This window comes from Sporothrix schenckii (assembly GCF_000961545.1).
Source record: "Sporothrix schenckii 1099-18 chromosome Unknown Cont42, whole genome shotgun sequence".
NCBI lineage: Eukaryota > Fungi > Ascomycota > Sordariomycetes > Ophiostomatales > Ophiostomataceae > Sporothrix > Sporothrix schenckii.
This window is the reverse complement of record NW_015971143.1, coordinates 815,069-830,678: the sequence shown is the minus strand read 5'-3', so window position 1 is coordinate 830,678 and position 15,610 is coordinate 815,069. Positions and strand designations below refer to the sequence as shown.

Sequence of the window (15,610 nt, the reverse complement as noted above, 5' to 3'; positions counted from 1 at the left end):
GGACTCCAGCGAGCCAATCACGGCAGGCCAATGCGAACAGCGGAAAAATCCCTTAATTTTTTTCAACGTCGGCCGATTCAGTCGACATTCAGACGCCACGCGACCACACCCGCGACCACAACCTCCGCCCTCGCGCACCATCGCATCTCTTTTTCTCCGTCTTTGTTTTTCGATATCGACTCTCAGTTCTTCTGTTTCCCGCGTCGTCTCTCCCCACCCACCCCTCACAATGTCGATGACCTGCCGCTACGCAGCCCAGCGCTGCGCACAACAGCTCCGGACGGCAAGCCTCGTCCGCCCGAGCGGCGCCATGGCGTCCTTCGGCGTCGCTCCCCGGCGCATCGCACGGCGGAACAACTCGACGGAAGCTGCCGTCGACCCCAAGATTGCCACCATTGTCGACCAGATCAGCCAATTGACGCTCCTCGAGACGGCCAGCCTGGTGTCGAGCTTAAAGGTGGGAGAGTTTTGGCGGAGGACGAGGGTTATACATACTGCCGGACGACTCCGTACTAATTGAACTGTTAGACCCGGCTGAACATCCCCGACCTGCCGATTGGTGGCTTCGCGGCGGGCCCCGCAGCACCTGCAGCGGCCGCCGAGGCCGCAGAGGAGGACGAGGCACCGGCAGCGGCCGAGAAGTCGCTGTTCACGCTGAAGCTGGAGAGCTTTGATGCGGGCTCGAAGCCCAAGGTCATCAAGGAGATCAAGAGCCTGCTGGGCCTGAGTCTGGTGGACTCCAAGAAGTTCGTGGAGAGCGCGCCCAAGATGATGAAGGAGTCGGTGCCGAAGGAGGAGGCCGAGAAGATCATTGCGACGCTCAAGGAGCTGGGCGCCGTGGTAACCATGGACTAAGGGAGGGACAGCAGTGGCGACTGACTCCTTGGCGATGATGAGGATGGGGACGGAAACGGGAGCGGCACAAAGGGCCGCATAAACGCATTGTATACCAGAAACAGCATATATGACGCGGCAAGCCATGTAACATTAAGCAACTGTACTCCAAATTGGAATACCATCTTCTATCTATCACGGGGCCTTGTGACAGTGACATCCACCTACGACGAGAACAGAGGAGCTCCAAAAACAGTTTGGTATCGAGGACAACTAACAAATACGCAAACAATGACCAGCACGAGAGCCGTGTCGCGCAACGAACGGCTCAGAAAAGAAGCAGGCGAATCTCAAAACACGTTTCCAAGCCCAGGTGTATCCCGCAGACCATGCACCGACCCAAACCAAGCCAACAAAGAGCACCAGAACGCCGTCATAAGAAAGACAGTGCAAACAGACAAGCAATCACATCACCCAGCCCGACTATGCAGCCTTCCCGTTTGCGGCGGACGGTGCGGCCTCGGCACGATGCAGGCAGCTCGCCTGCACCGCCCGCTCGCGCTCGGCCTCCTCCTCCTCGCCCATCAGGTGGTCATCCTCGCCCAGGTCGCTCGTCTCCTCCCACAGCCGCCACATTTCCGCATCCTGGCCTTTGGGGACGGCCCAGATGCTTTCGCGCAGGCGCTTATGCCGCTCGCGGTCCTCTTCGATGCGCTCCTCAATCTGCCGCTTGTCGAGCCGGCGCGGGGGCTCGACGGCCGATTCACCGCCCCCCGCACCGCTCCCGTCGCCGCCACCGCCGTGGTCCGTGCCGCCGCTGCCGCCGCCACGTCCGTTGTGTCGCCGCGAGGGGACCGTCTGTGACGGCGGTTGGCCGTCGACGTCCATGACATCGCCGCTGCCCCGTTCGCCGCTTGGTGCGCCCGACGCGCCGCGGGCCTCGCCGTTCGCCAGTCCGCCTGCACCTTCCGTCCCCGCATGGACGGGCGACAGCAGGTCGGTCTCGCGCTCTTTGAGGACCTCCTCGATCTCGGTCACGGCCTGGGCTTCGAGAAAGCCCTTTTGCTGCAGGCCTTGCAGCACGCGGCGCACGACCTTGACGTTGGCGGCGCCCTGGCCGCTCTCCGGGGCCACGGCATCGACGACGCGGATAATGTCGCGCTGGATCATGCCGACGTAGTCATTGTGGCCCTCGCGCTGGGCGAGCTCGAGAAAGTGCTGAATAAAGTACATAATGTTGGCGCGTTTGTTAAGGGCCGTTTGGGGCTGCAGACACAGGTCAGTTAGCCGGTGATCAGGCCGGAGGTCGGACACAGATGGCCTGCACGGTGTCACCCCACCTTCTCGAGCTGCTCGATGATGCATGAGTGCAGGTCCTCGTCCATGTCCTTGTACTTGAGCGCATAGGCCGCGGCCTTTTGGGCGGAGTTGACCGAGGCGTTGAGGTTCTGCAGCTGCGCGCTGAAGCGCACGCGCACCTCGAACGGGTCCGCCATCGTTCGCAGTGGTGAATACTCGTGCGCGAGTGTGTACGGCGTGCGTGCTGACGGTCGTTTTCACGTCGCCGCGAGGTCGTGATGCGATGCGATGTTGGAGCAAGAAGCTGGCAATTATGGTTGGTCGAATATTCTTTTACTGCGTCACTAGCCTAAGATACGCCTGGCCGGCATAGTCGCCCGAAATCTCCACTGAGTCTCCCCACTATACTTGCTCCAGGCGGCTATTAAGCCTAAAATTTGGAGAGTCGTTCCAACTAAACAGCCAGTTGCAGGCTACCTCAGCGGACTCTCAGTTTGCCAACAGCGGGTTTCAGGCACACGCGCTATATGCTTGCAATAGCCAACATCTACGCCCACCCTGATATAAATTACCTCCTACCAATTATCCTCGTTCCATCTTATTATTCCCGTCCTTCGTCACTCATTGGCACCCTTGGCCTTTTCGGCCTTTTCGGCCTTCTCGGCCTTCTCAGCCTTCCCAGAAAGCTCGGCGTCGACCTGCGCCTGGTACCCAACCATGCGCTCGGCAGTCAGACGTGCCACTGTGCGCAGATCATCGTCGAGGCCCAGCCGTGTGCCGCTGTTCGGGTCGCTTGCATCGCTGGACCCCAGCGTCTCGAAGCGCTTCTGCCAAAACAGCCAGCGTGGGCCGTGTTTCCCAGTTTCCGTGCCGCCGCTCGTCACGTACAGCTCGTACATGTTCTTACGCATCATTCGGAGGGACATCTCGTCACAGAAGCGAGCCGTTCCGTTGTCCAGGTTGTCGTCAATGTCGCGGATGGTCCAGCGGTAGAGTTTTCCTCCTGTGAGCAGCATCCAGTGGCACGCAACACGCACAGCGCACGCAAAAGCCCGTTGGTGTGTCGCGCCGATGACGTCGTCGGGGCCGTCCGGCTGCGGAGGAGGAGGCTTCTCGACAGCCTGGGCGGTGTCTATGAAGCCATACAACAGCCAGCCGAAGCCGGCCTCGGGGTCCGTTGCGATCCGGCGCGCCTGGAACGTGGAAAAGCTGATCCATTGCTGCTCATACAATGCAAAGCGCCTTCGTTCGTCGTCGAGCCTGTCCCGATGGCCTTGTTCCATGCAACGCACCACGTCGTGGGCTTTCAAATCTGCGGCTGTGTGAAGTGGTCGCCAGGGACAAAAAAAAGAGGCTTGCGTATCAGTACTCAAAATTGAAGATGAAAAAGGCACAGGTAGTATAGGACGATGTTGCTCACGTATCCATTCTTCCCGCTCCACGGCACCAAGCAGCGGAAAGTCAGTCCAGAGATTGAATTCTTTCTTCATGAAGGGACGACAGGACGATTGTGAGAGTTTCGGGTCAGTTTCTCCTTCTTATTTACGCCTCCCAGCACTGCTTCCATTCAGGTAAGTGAGAAAAGGGAAAAGAAAACTCACCTCCCACACACGCACAGTTCCTCTGGACTTTGAGCCAAGGCTCCTGAGGAAGCCCATGAGCTCGTACTGGAGAGGGTTGTCGTATGGGACTATCTTGACGGCATGCAAGAAGACGGTCCACAGTTCAAACAGATAGAGTTCCATGCCGCCATCGTCCCTGGGGACATTGTCTTCTGTAAGCTCCGTGCCATCCCGGGGAGAAGGGCACTTTTTGTCAATGAGCGCCGCCGCCGCCGCCGCAGCTGGCGAGATGTACACGTCTGGCTGGACCTTCGCAGTGACACTGAGCGTCCGCTGGTCCGCCTGAGGCGCCGCAGCAATGATCATATCGGCAAAGATATGCTTGAACTCCGCTACAATATAGCGGTTGTGGTCGTGGGCATCGGCGATGTATTTGAACACAGTGCCGTCGACTCTGCCAGACGCGAGGAACTTGTCCAGGCCATCCTCGCCGACCAACTTTGTGACGAGCGCCTTGGTGTCGGCGTCCATATGCTGTCTTGCATACTCAACAGATCCGGCCGTGGCAGGCTCGATGGACTTTTCAGAAACAGCGGACATGATGAAGGGAAGAAAAGGAGCAGCAGTTGTAAAAAGGAAGTGTGGGAAAACTATGAAGGGAAGCTCTAGGTGGTGAGAAATGAGTTTGATGGTGGGGTTGGAGGGATTTGGCAAAAAACTTGGCTAAAATGTTGTCAAGGGTTCGGAGTAGATCAGCAGCTCGATGACGGGCATTGTTGGTCATTTACACAGTTGTCAACGTCGATGATATGATGTAGTTGAAAGAGATAAACAGAAGAAGAACAGGGACGGCAGGAAGAAGGAGGGGGAACGAGGATCTACACCTGCCGTATTTGGATTTAAACGCGGAATTTTCATTTAGTATTCGGTAATGCCTGACGTCGTATTTCCTCTGTACTCTTGTTCATTTTGAGCCAGATGCACTACTCTGTTCAGTTGATTCGGCCACGTTTTCGCCATTGAGAGTCGCCGTGTAAGCTGATTGGCTGTACTCTTTTCGCCGCGTCTCATCCACATCCAAACATGTGATAGAACAAAACAGACGAAGAGCGAAACGAGGATGAAATGAGAAATCATATATCAGGGGTTGAAAACGATATGGAAATGCAGCGTGGCCATTTTGTTTCCTTATCCTATCCCATCAATGATGTGCGTATATAAAAAAATTTTATACAAAAATGAAAGAGAAGGCATGCAAAAGACATCGAAAATGATATGACATATCGTGCGCCAGAACTCATGCGGCAATGGTCCCAAATCATGCAAAGTACGACGCACAATGCGCAGGACCAAATGCGCAGGGCCAAACAAGGATGGCTTGTTCGTTTTTCCGTATCTGCTAAGAGTTTGTGATGGCTTGCGCCCTTCGCCTTTCAAAGTCCATCAATCTCATCTCGTTCTATCATATTCCGGGGCTGTAGAAACGCTCCTCACCGCTCTATTTTTGTATCTCACTTGACGCGTTTACTATGTAGGTGCATCACAAAATCGTCCATATAAAACAAAGATTTGGCTGAGTAGAAACATTGTAGAGAATTGACCACCAGGGTGGCGGTGTTTGAGACGAAAGATGAACAAGGCGGACAATGTCATGATACAGATGAAGAACAACACGGAGGCCGGCCAGCAACACTTAAGTGGCGATGCCTCCCAATGAAGTCGTGTTGTTGTCTGTATTTTTCACATCCATTCAACTGAAAGAAACACAATCACAGCACCTACATACAGACATTTCTATTATGTCAAAGAAGTTCGACCAAATCAGCATTGCAATGCCAAAAACATCGCCACATGTCTACGACTACGTTCGTGTCCCCCCCCTCTCATGCTACTTTTTATTAAGAATACACATAACTAACTCTTTCACAGTACTTCGTCTGCAAGAATCTCCCTGCAGACAACGAGAACCGATGCCTACGGTGGCGTGACGTGTATAATCAGTTACAATACGTGAGGAACACCCCATATGCCAGTTCATTTTCCTACCCAAAGACTCACAAAAACAGGGAAGAAAATGCTCTCGAGCTAGAAGGAGCACTCCATGAGTATACTGTCATAAAGGGTGGGCGGCCTTTCATCAGAGGCGCCCCAGGAGCGGTCCGAGCCGTCTACCACTGGAAGAAGGAGGAATGGCAGAAAGTGGACTCGCTTAGGAACAAGGTCCGTGTCGTCTATCATGACCCGACAAGAAAATGGAAATCAAAATAGGGCAACAAACCCAAAAGCCATCCATTTTCCATGGCCGAGCTAATGTATCAAGAAGCAACCGATTTCATGCCCCGCGACAGAAGGACCAGAGTCGACCACAACCAGTCCGTTACCAAAAGGAGCCCATGCCAGGGATGGTAGCAAGTCAGATTTGCCGGTATATGTGCCCCGGAGGAAGCCACTTGTTGTGGCCAGGAATGGGGACTGGATGGTCTCATATGTGTTGTCTTTCTTGAGATTTTGCTTTTCTGACTCGTTTTTGCTTCTCTACGTTTGCGAATTTGCGAACTACTTAAATAGAAAATGCTAGTACAAGATACGACATACTTTGAAGCTACAACATACTTTGGCTTTTCCTAGTGATACTCTGCACCCTGGCTGGATATGGAACGACTTTCGTCGACGTGCATTCTACAACTCCGCACTCTTGTACTAAACCAATTTGAAACGCCCTCCTTCATCAAAGCCAGGAACATTCGCCAGATTATACAGAAAAACGCACATTTCTCCGGTTTCTCCCGCAATTACAGACACTGTATTTCATGACGATCAGAATTCGAGTGTGTGGGAATAGGACGGAAACCACGGTGTCACGGTGTGAAGTCCTTCAAAGTGGCTTTTCAGAGTCTGTGGATTCTGTTTCAATCTGGCACAGCCGTGTGCTGTGAATTACGCCGCAATGCGCCCTCCTTTCCCTCTCCCCAGCACCAATCCGGTCCTTTCCTGCCCAATCCCAACCCTTGTCGCATGGGTGACTGCCTATTTAGGGAGCTCGGTTGTCATCCCACGGCGCGGTCCAGCCGCTGGGCCCACTGTAAAATACCATACGGGTGATTCCACTGGTGATTCCCGGGGTGACAAGACGCAAAAAGCGGGCTACTCGGTGAAACCGACCACACAATATAAGGCCGCATGGGGCGTCGCGTGCGCAGTGTGGCCCAAACAGGCGTGGAAGGCGATGGGAAGAACGAATAGAAAACGAAAAGAAGAAAAAACAGAAGCCATGGAAGAACTGGAAGAATGGACGAAATTAAAAGACTGTGGAATTACGGGAGGGAAGAAAATAAGACGGAACGTCACCGAGACTGGCCTGCTTTTATCTCGCAACGGCCCCTGTTTTGGGCCCCCTTTTCTTTTCTTCATCATCCTTATTCGTTTTTCGCATGTCTTTTATCACTTCGTCTCTCGGCCATAACTGGCCTGTGCTTTTGTCTTGTTTTGGCTTGTTTACCTCCTGTTTTGAGACCACAAGCTTGTCAGCTCGTGCGGCACTTTTCACCTGGTCCTGTGGCCTGTGATAATGCCGTGCTCCGTCGTAGGGTAGCAACTTTCCGTATTGTGATCGTATATAAAGACGAGTACGCAGCTCAGTCCTGATCGCACCTTCCCTTCATTGTCCACTTCTCTTTTACCCTCTTTCCTTATTGTCTCCCCTGTGCTCCTTCCCGGTATCAACAACACAACCATCGTTCATTCCTTCCTCAGATGTCCCACAGCTCTCCACCCAGCCCATCACATCGTCACTTCCTCATGCTCGAACCTCCAGACGACTTATCTCTCCTCTTTTTCTCCTCAAGCGAACCCTTCTCCAACTCATAATGCCCGCCACCACCTTTAACCTGCCCATCGTGGGCGCTTCCAACGCCTCTGCTGCTGTCATGTCGTCGGCAAGCTCCGTCTCGTCGTCGTCGACGCCTGACCACCTCACATTGGCCGTCCTCGGCTGTGGAACCATGGGCATTGCAATTCTCTCGGGCATCCTAACCGAGCTCGCCGACTTGGACGCCCCGCGGCCCCTGCAGGTCGTCACCTCGTCTGCTTCGGTGTCGTCGCTGTCCGCGCTCTACACGGCGTCGCAACCGGCCAACGGTACCTCGTCATCAGCATCCGCCTCAGCTGCTGCTGCGGCCACCGAAGAAATGCCGGAGCGTCTGCCCACGCACTTTTTGGCCTGCGTGCGCCGCCCCGAGGCGGCCAAGCGCCTGCGGGCTGCCCTTTGGGCGCACTCCTCCGTCGTCAAGGTGGTGGTCGACGACAACGTCGCCGCTGTCCAGCAGGCCGGTGTCGTGCTCCTGGCCTGCCAGGCATCCGAGGCGCCTGGCCTGCTCGCTAGCCCGGGCATGGCCCGCGCCCTCCAGGGCAAGCTCCTGATTAGCATCTGCCAGGGCGTGACCGTCGCGCAGATCGAGGATTATCTGTATCTGCATGACGATGCCTCTGAAACTGCGGACGCATCGTCCGCTCTCACGGCCACCTCGCCGAAGGCGGAGGCGCGCTGCTGCATCGTGCGAGCCATGCCCAACGCAGCCAGCCTGATTGGCGAGAGCATGACCGTCGTGGACACGTCGTCGGCCACAGGCCCTCTGCCGGCCGAGACGGCTGCTCTCGTCACGTGGATCTTCCGCCGCATCGGCAGCGTCGTGCACCACCCGTCCCGCCGCGCCGTGGCCGGACCCGGCACCCGTGCCCTGGCGACCGTCGACCGTGTGGCTGCATCGTCGGCTGCGGCATGCACCGCCCTCGGCACTGCTGGTCCCGCGTTCTTTGCTCTCGTGCTCGAGGCCGCCATTGACGGCGCCGTCGCCATGGGTCTGCCGCGCGCGGAGGCGCAGCTGCTGGCGGCGCAGTCGATGCGTGGCGCGGCCGGCCTGGTGTTGCAAAATGGCGAGCACCCGGCACTGCTGCGGGACCGTGTCAGCACGCCCGGCGGTTGCGCGATCCAGGGTCTCTTGACGCTGGAAGAGGGTGGCGTGCGTAGCACGATTGCGCGTGCCGTGCGCGAGGCGACGGCCGTGGCCGTCCAGGAGGGCAAGTAGGCAAGTTGTGCCGTGCCCTCTTATTTTTCGCCGTTTCCCTGTATGATACTTGTAACAGTATAATTTTGGAGTCCGCTTTCTTTTGTTCCAAGTTTAGATCCCTATAGACACATTAGATTTTTGAATATCAATACAACAGATTGACGTACTTCCTCTATGCGCATGCATGTTGAGATGGTTTGTATGGTTTGGTATTGTTTCTGCAGATGCTAAGGATAAAATCAAATGCGAAAGCAGATATGAAAGTGGCACGGCCAGACCTAATCCCCACCAATGGAGCAAAACAGAACAAAAAAATGAGCATGCATATCAAAATCATAACGCCAGCCAAACGAATCCCCCCATTTTCCCTTTTGTCAAGCTCGCCGTCGTCCTTCACCACACTTCGCTCTCCTTTCATGCATCTTCCACGCGCGCCCGCTTGCTGCCGTTTTGCACCGCAGCCGCCTCCTTCTCGTCCTCTGCCGACAGCTTCCGCTTGACGGACACCTGCTGATCGGCTGCCAACTTGGACCGGCTTTCAAACATGCTGAGAATGCGCGCGTACTCCAGTTCGACGCTGACCAGCGTCTCCTCCAGCTTGTCGATGCGCTGCGACCGCTCCAGCTGGCCCAAGATCTCCTTGTTGTGCCGGTACAGCCGCTGCTTCACAAACAGGCGCCACAGCTTGTACTCGTGCTCCTGTTCTGCGGTGGCGGGCGGCAGAGCGGCCGCGGCACTCTTGCCCTTGCTGCTGGCCACAGCCACAGCCGCCGCGATCGACTTGCCCTTGCCACCAGCGTCCTCGTCGCCGCCGTCGTCTTCCTCGTTCTCTTCATCTTCTTCTTCCAGGGTCGGCCGCACTGCCGGCGCCAGCTTCTGCATCAAGTACATCTCCACCACGCGGTTGAACTGCCGTGGTGCAATCTTTGTCGTGTGCCGCAGCGTCTCGAGCGCTGCGGTGTCGACAATGTTGCGTGGCGAGGGCCCTGTCCGCGGGATCTTGACTGCCTTGTTGACATGCACAGCGTCGGTAAAAGCCGGCAGCTTGGACACGTACGCCAGGTCGGCAATGTCGCGCAGATCGTCAAACGCCTCGTTGGGGTCCTCGACTGTGATCTCGGTCGTCTGTGGCTCGTTGAGGTACTCGTCAAAGATGGCGCTGTACAGCCGGCCGGCGTTGCCCTTGCCCTGGAAGGGCGGCAAAATAATAAACTGCGAGATGCGCGAGCGGCACGGCAGCTTGGCGAGGGCAAACGAAGTCGTCTGGTGGCCCTCGTCGTCGCTGGGGGGCAGAGCAAATGCATCTGTGTCGCCTGTGGTGGCTGCTGCCTTTTTCCGTGGCGGCGTGGCCGGCCCAACGGGCAGCAGGAAGCGGTACACAGTCGAGTAGCCGGCAAACTCGTGCTCATACAAGTCAGCTGAGCCGGGCAGCTGGCGTGTGCGGTACAGGAAGAAAATGGACCAGCGATCAGCCGAGTCGACCGTATGGGACGTGGCGTCTTCCTTGGCAATAAAAGTGCCGCCCTCGATGAAAAATGGCACAAAGATCTCGACGCGCTTGACAAGCTGCAGTACAGCGGGGTCTGACAGCGTGCCCTTCCAGATTTCGTACCGGCCGTCGTTGCCGACAAATGTGCGGATGCGCTCGCCGGGGGGTGTGTAGTTGGCACCCGGTGTCTGCTTGATAGCCTGCTCGAACTCGGAAAGCTTCTGGAAGGCAACTGAGGAGGTCATGCGTCAGCACTGTGTTGCCATGCCGCCATACGCAGTGCACGCGAGGTACTTACCATCGACGAGGTATCCCTTCAGAACGGTCCGGATATCGGTCGGCTCGATCTCGCCCGTCTTGAGTTTCTTCGTCGACGTCACCTGAAGGTTCGGCCGCATGTCGGACGCATTGAAGCGCAGGCTGATCTTGAGGCCCTGGTATCCGATGACGGTCTCCTCGTCGCCAAAGATGGAGTATGTGAACTTGGGGTTGAAGGATGCAATCGAGCGCAGGCCGGTCGGGGCAGGCTGGACAAGGCTGATCTCAAGCGCCTCGTTGGCGTTGGAAACCCCTGCAGGCCAGTGTCAGTGACATGTCATTGTGAACAAAGATCAGTCCGACATTACAATGTCGTCACCTACATTCGTCGTAAGAATGCTCCATATTGGCGATTGGGAGCCCACAGCGAGCCCGCAGTCTGCTTTTCGGTGCGAGGCAGTGTTCGATAACTCCAATTTCGATGTTCCTTTAACCTTGCGCAGGTCGCAAACTCGAAATGTTCCAGATTCCTCAAGTGTGTCGTGAGACGGTCAGGCGTCGATGCAAATCGCAGTCTCTAAAAAATGTCGAAACGCGAGTCGCGATGGACTAGGAAACCGCGTTGAGTGTTAATTGACCAGAAGACACGGAAGGAGCTGATGTTCGGCACTAGTCCCTTTTTGGCTAGCTGCACGGGTGCGCTTTCTGTTTAGACACGGTTTTTATGCCCACATAATCCGAGTTTCCAGGGGCTACGTAGCACTGATACCATATTCGAACCATTTGACTGCCCTCACCTTTCTGCGCATCGTCAACGGAGCCATCGTTCGCACCGCAACCGACACGGCTGACGGCCATTCCATGCTGTCTTTTGTTCATGCGATCGGCAAGCATCGGATACATATATCAGTGCAGATTATCTCCAGCCAGACGCTTCCCTTCCAGCTGCGCTCCACAGTGCTCGAAGGGGTTTGAAGCTTCACGAAGCTCTCGATCCCACCGCCGCGTGCCAAATCTCCTCGCACACGGCTGTGTTTCCGGGCATATATCACGGCCTCGCGCTCTGGCACTAACTAGATTGGCACACGCCTGCTCACACTGTCGTCTGTCCGCCGCCAAGGCGAGCCTGCACCATGGGCGGGCTGTTTCTTCTTCTGGCGCTCTGCGTACGTCGGCCATTTATTCCATCACTCAATGTATCTTGTCCGTCCTGCTGCTAACCAGTCTCTTTCTCCTGCCACAGGCCGTCATGACATTTGCGTATGTCCCTCGAGAAGAAGTGTGGCAGTCGACGTCCTTTGCTACCTCCGGTACTAACCTCATCACACAGATCATTTCTCGCCGGCGCTCTTCCTTTGTCCATGACCCTCTCGCAGTCGCAGCTACGGCTCATATCCAGTATAGGCGTCGGCATTCTCGTCGGCACCTCGCTTATTGTCATCATCCCCGAAGGCGTCGAGGCCATTGCGAACCCGATGCTTAACCCGCCCGGCTCGGTCGCCGCAAGCCCCAAACACAATGCACGACTCATGTCCTTGCTCAGCAGCCGGTCCGTTCCTGAAGCGACAATTGTCGCTGCTCGCTCAGTCAATGGCGACAATGCGCTCGGCGACATCCTCGGTCTCCGCAGTGCCGACAACCGTGCGATCCACGCGGCAGTGGTACGGTCCTCCGCCAAGGCGTCGAGCCGAGACGACGAAGAAATGCCTGGTGGCACGGCACCCGGAACGGGCGGCGGCGACGGCGAGACCTCCACAGATCCGAAAAAGCACCATCAAGGCGTTGGCAAGTCCAAGCAGAAGCAGGAGGGTGCTGCCGCGCCGGCTGCGACGGACGAACCGCGGTCCCTGCCGACGTTTTTTATTGGCTTCGCCCTCGTCACGGGCTTCGTGCTCATGTTCCTCATTGATCGCCTGCCGCGCCACGCTGTCGACAAGCTGCAGTCGGGCCCCGCCACGCGCCACATCAGCCTCGACAACCTGGCCTCGTCAAGCGTGGCTGGCGACAACGACGAGGGCTTCGAGGAGGAAGGGTTCCTGGGATCGCTGACACCGACGCCGCGGCAGTCGCGCGGCCTGGCAACAACAGTCGGTCTCGTGATCCACGCGGCCGCCGACGGCATTGCCATGGGTGCATCGGCGACGACCGAGGACATGAAGCTGGGGCTGGTGATCTTTGTGGCCATCATGGTGCACAAGGCGCCCGCGGCGTTTGGTCTGACGTCGGTGCTGCTGAAGCACGGGCTGTCGAAACGGGCCGCCCGGGGCCACCTCGTGGTGTTCAGTCTGGCGGCGCCGTTTGGTGCGCTGGGGACATACATCCTGATCACGCTGCTGGGCGGCGGCAATATGGAGGGCGAGCGCGGGCAGTGGTGGACGGGCATGCTCCTGCTTTTCTCGGCAGGCACTTTCCTGTGAGTTTGGGTGGCGGTCCTGTGTCCCCCTAGTTGAGTTTTGTACTTGTTCCCCTGTCCGTCATGCTAACAAACCAGATACGTGGCTATGCAGGCAATGCAGGAGGAGACCGGTGCGCACGACCACCACTCGCTCGGCAATGGCTACGCTGACGCCGCGACCCTGGCGGCACAGCGCAAACAGAGCCGGCCGCAGATGCGTGACACGCTGGCTACCATCGCCGGCATGCTGCTGCCGTTGCTGACGCAGTTTGGTCACCACCACTAGGGGTGGGTTTTCTGGCTGATGTTGGCTGTGTACGCTTGTGTCTTTGCAACCCTAATCTACTGCCCGAGCGTGTTGGTCTTTGGCGTGCGGTATGGTCGAAGGCGGTCCGTTGTATAGGATTAGGGCCGTGATCGTGCCGTGATGCCGCTCTCGCCGTTACCGTCGGGCAGCTCCAATAAGGAAACTTGAAAACTGAGTGCGCCGCAGAGTGGCGGCACGATTCACGATACGCCACATTTTTATATTATTTTCACATGGCGTTTCTTTTACTTCCTTCCTCGTCATTGTTCTGCTTTGTCTTGGCACCCCATTTATGGTTGGCTTTGTTATCGGCGCATGGGGTGTTCTGTTCTGTTGATTCCTCTGGTTTCTTCTTTGTTTGCTTTTTTTGCAGTATGTGTATGACAAGTGACGTGTGTCGGTATCGTTTTCATTAGACAAAGTTATACATATTTAACTACCAAGCGAGCTGGTGACAGTTTCGGCTGTGCTACGTTGGGTAGTTGTGTAAATCAAAAGTATTGCTCGTCAAGCTCATGGTTGCATCTTTGTGTGCGCAGTAGGATTTATTGTAGCAGAAGATATCGTCTGGTATTTTCCGTTCCTCATTCACGCCCTGTTTTTATGTTTTAACGAGATTTGATGATTGACTATACACTTGTTTACTATTATTGCTGGGTTTTTTATTTCCTATTTTTTATCCTTTGATTTGTAAATTAAGTATTGCCCATAGAACCAACAATGTCACCCACGTACGGAGTAAATTCATTCACACGAGAAATTTCATACTGATTTTCATCAACACGGACACATGATGCAGCGACAAGAGACATTGGCCAGATGGTTAATTTCATGTAAATAAAACACGGCGACGGAGGCAGGTAAAGAATTTATTTACACACGACTTACGTTGTTTCAACTTGGCCGTGGCAAAACGAGAAAAGAGGCACAGCTACCGCCAAAAAGATACCTGCCTCTATGGAGTAATAATGTGGAAAACGTACACATAAGATACTGTCCTCTTCGAGTCCTTTAGCAGCGACTTGGAGTGTCGCATTCTGCGGCTGCTAATTATACTCCCTCCAGCTCCTCCGTATCCCAGAGCCAGAGCATAGTGCGTTTCAGCCCTCCCCCTTCCCCCCTTCATTCTCCGATTGACGCCCATCGCACCTGCCAGCCCATAGCCTAACAATGTCTCCTGCGAGTTGCTACTTTTGCCCTCTTTCGCTCCTGCTCAGATCTGATCCCTTCTTGCCCTGCCCCTTCCTCATTCGAAACTGGCCAATCCCATCAGACTTCTGATATTTCGTGGCTCCTCCTTCTTGCACCTCCTCATTCAAATGCCCTCGCGGCTCACGCCCTAGCACACCTCAGACTGGGGGCAATACATGTCAATTGCCACCCTGCAGCGAACATGTCTTGCTTCTGCTCCGCGGCCTCCCTCTTTGCGATTCCTAGCCGCCGAGTCGGACAGAGGTGTGGAGCCGCAAGCTGCACGTCTTCTTGGAGGTTCAAGTCTCGGTGCATGGGTGGCCTTCAAGAGGATGTCTCAAGAGGTTTTCTCCATGTACGAATGTATTCTCCCTTCATCGACATGAGAAGGGAGGGTGGAGTCGACAGGGCGAGCTTTAACGAGGCTAGACAAATCTCAGTCTTCCCGGTCACTGCGACGGACACAGACGTCTTCCTACGTGACTTCTTGTCGTCGCTTCTGACATTGCCCTTTCGTGCTTGACGTCGCATAAGTTACGAGCCCAAGCTTTTCGTCTTTATTTTTATCTCTACCTCACCGGCGTCGCTGCTTCCACCTGACCCTTTGGTCGAGGTCTCCTGGTTCCTGATCGACTGCAAATGAGAAAGGGATGCACAGGGGGAGCACATCTCGTCTGTATTTTGCAGGTATGTGTGCGCACATGGAAACACGCCTGGACACATCCGCCAGATGCACGTCGAGCTCGGTCCCTATGCTGGTGATCGCCGTGCCCCAACCTCTGTCCTGGGTTTCTCGTATTACCTTTGTCTCCAAGACAATGCATCCACCTACGGAGGGACAATCTACCTGCGGAAATGTCATGGGAGCTCCCTTCATGCCTAGTACAAGTCCCACGATGTTTTCCCAAGGCGTCCCTTTCTTGCTTCTCTGCCCGTTTGTGCCGTGTCCGTTGGCGCTCCGGCCCTGGCTCAGCCATCCTAGAGCCTGGAGTCATGGACACACTCTGGCCAGGCCCTCTCGTCATGGTCGCCCATGTTGTACACTGTAGCGCAGGACGCCATGAAAACTCATCGCAGCAGACAGGCAAGGGATCGTGGTATTGATTCCCCCGGACGGACGATGCGATCCCGTCTTAGCCGCCCAGACTGTACATGCACCGGAATGCCTTGATATCCACTGTATATCGTAGAGACCCATGTGGTTTATGG

General features: G+C 55.7%; 7 protein-coding genes across 7 annotated transcripts; 4 read left to right on the top strand and 3 right to left on the bottom strand.

Moving 5' to 3' along the window:
* Positions 1-229: 229 nt before the first annotated feature.
* On the top strand, positions 230-855 carry SPSK_01973 (50S ribosomal protein l12; the record flags this gene model as incomplete). The annotated part of the gene is made up of 2 exons (XM_016728871.1): positions 230-457; positions 529-855. 2 exons carry the CDS (start codon positions 230-232, stop codon positions 853-855), a joined length of 555 nt encoding a protein of 184 aa, XP_016589794.1.
* A 462-nt stretch (positions 856-1,317) lies between these two features.
* On the bottom strand, positions 1,318-2,330 carry SPSK_01852 (CTD kinase subunit gamma; the record flags this gene model as incomplete). Its single annotated transcript, XM_016728751.1, has 2 exons — positions 1,318-2,100; positions 2,175-2,330. 2 exons carry the CDS (start codon positions 2,328-2,330, stop codon positions 1,318-1,320), a joined length of 939 nt encoding a protein of 312 aa, XP_016589793.1.
* A 420-nt stretch (positions 2,331-2,750) lies between these two features.
* On the bottom strand, positions 2,751-4,295 carry SPSK_01685 (uncharacterized protein; the record flags this gene model as incomplete). The annotated part of the gene is made up of 3 exons (XM_016728592.1): positions 2,751-3,445; positions 3,554-3,617; positions 3,735-4,295. The coding sequence occupies 3 exons, from the start codon at positions 4,293-4,295 to the stop codon at positions 2,751-2,753; spliced, it is 1,320 nt and encodes a 439-aa protein (XP_016589792.1).
* A 1,199-nt stretch (positions 4,296-5,494) lies between these two features.
* On the top strand, positions 5,495-5,963 carry SPSK_02023 (uncharacterized protein; the record flags this gene model as incomplete). The annotated part of the gene is made up of 2 exons (XM_016728921.1): positions 5,495-5,560; positions 5,625-5,963. 2 exons carry the CDS (start codon positions 5,495-5,497, stop codon positions 5,961-5,963), a joined length of 405 nt encoding a protein of 134 aa, XP_016589791.1.
* A 1,598-nt stretch (positions 5,964-7,561) lies between these two features.
* On the top strand, positions 7,562-8,779 carry SPSK_01783 (pyrroline-5-carboxylate reductase; the record flags this gene model as incomplete). The annotated part of the gene is made up of 1 exon (XM_016728686.1): positions 7,562-8,779. The coding sequence occupies one exon, from the start codon at positions 7,562-7,564 to the stop codon at positions 8,777-8,779; it is 1,218 nt and encodes a 405-aa protein (XP_016589790.1).
* A 396-nt stretch (positions 8,780-9,175) lies between these two features.
* Positions 9,176-10,913, bottom strand: SPSK_01630 (histone acetyltransferase 1; the record flags this gene model as incomplete). The annotated part of the gene is made up of 3 exons (XM_016728538.1): positions 9,176-10,482; positions 10,549-10,821; positions 10,892-10,913. The coding sequence occupies 3 exons, from the start codon at positions 10,911-10,913 to the stop codon at positions 9,176-9,178; spliced, it is 1,602 nt and encodes a 533-aa protein (XP_016589789.1).
* A 728-nt stretch (positions 10,914-11,641) lies between these two features.
* On the top strand, positions 11,642-13,189 carry SPSK_01683 (solute carrier family 39 (zinc transporter), member 9; the record flags this gene model as incomplete). The annotated part of the gene is made up of 4 exons (XM_016728590.1): positions 11,642-11,674; positions 11,752-11,768; positions 11,839-12,921; positions 13,000-13,189. The coding sequence occupies 4 exons, from the start codon at positions 11,642-11,644 to the stop codon at positions 13,187-13,189; spliced, it is 1,323 nt and encodes a 440-aa protein (XP_016589788.1).
* Between the last annotated feature and the right edge of the window lie 2,421 nt (positions 13,190-15,610).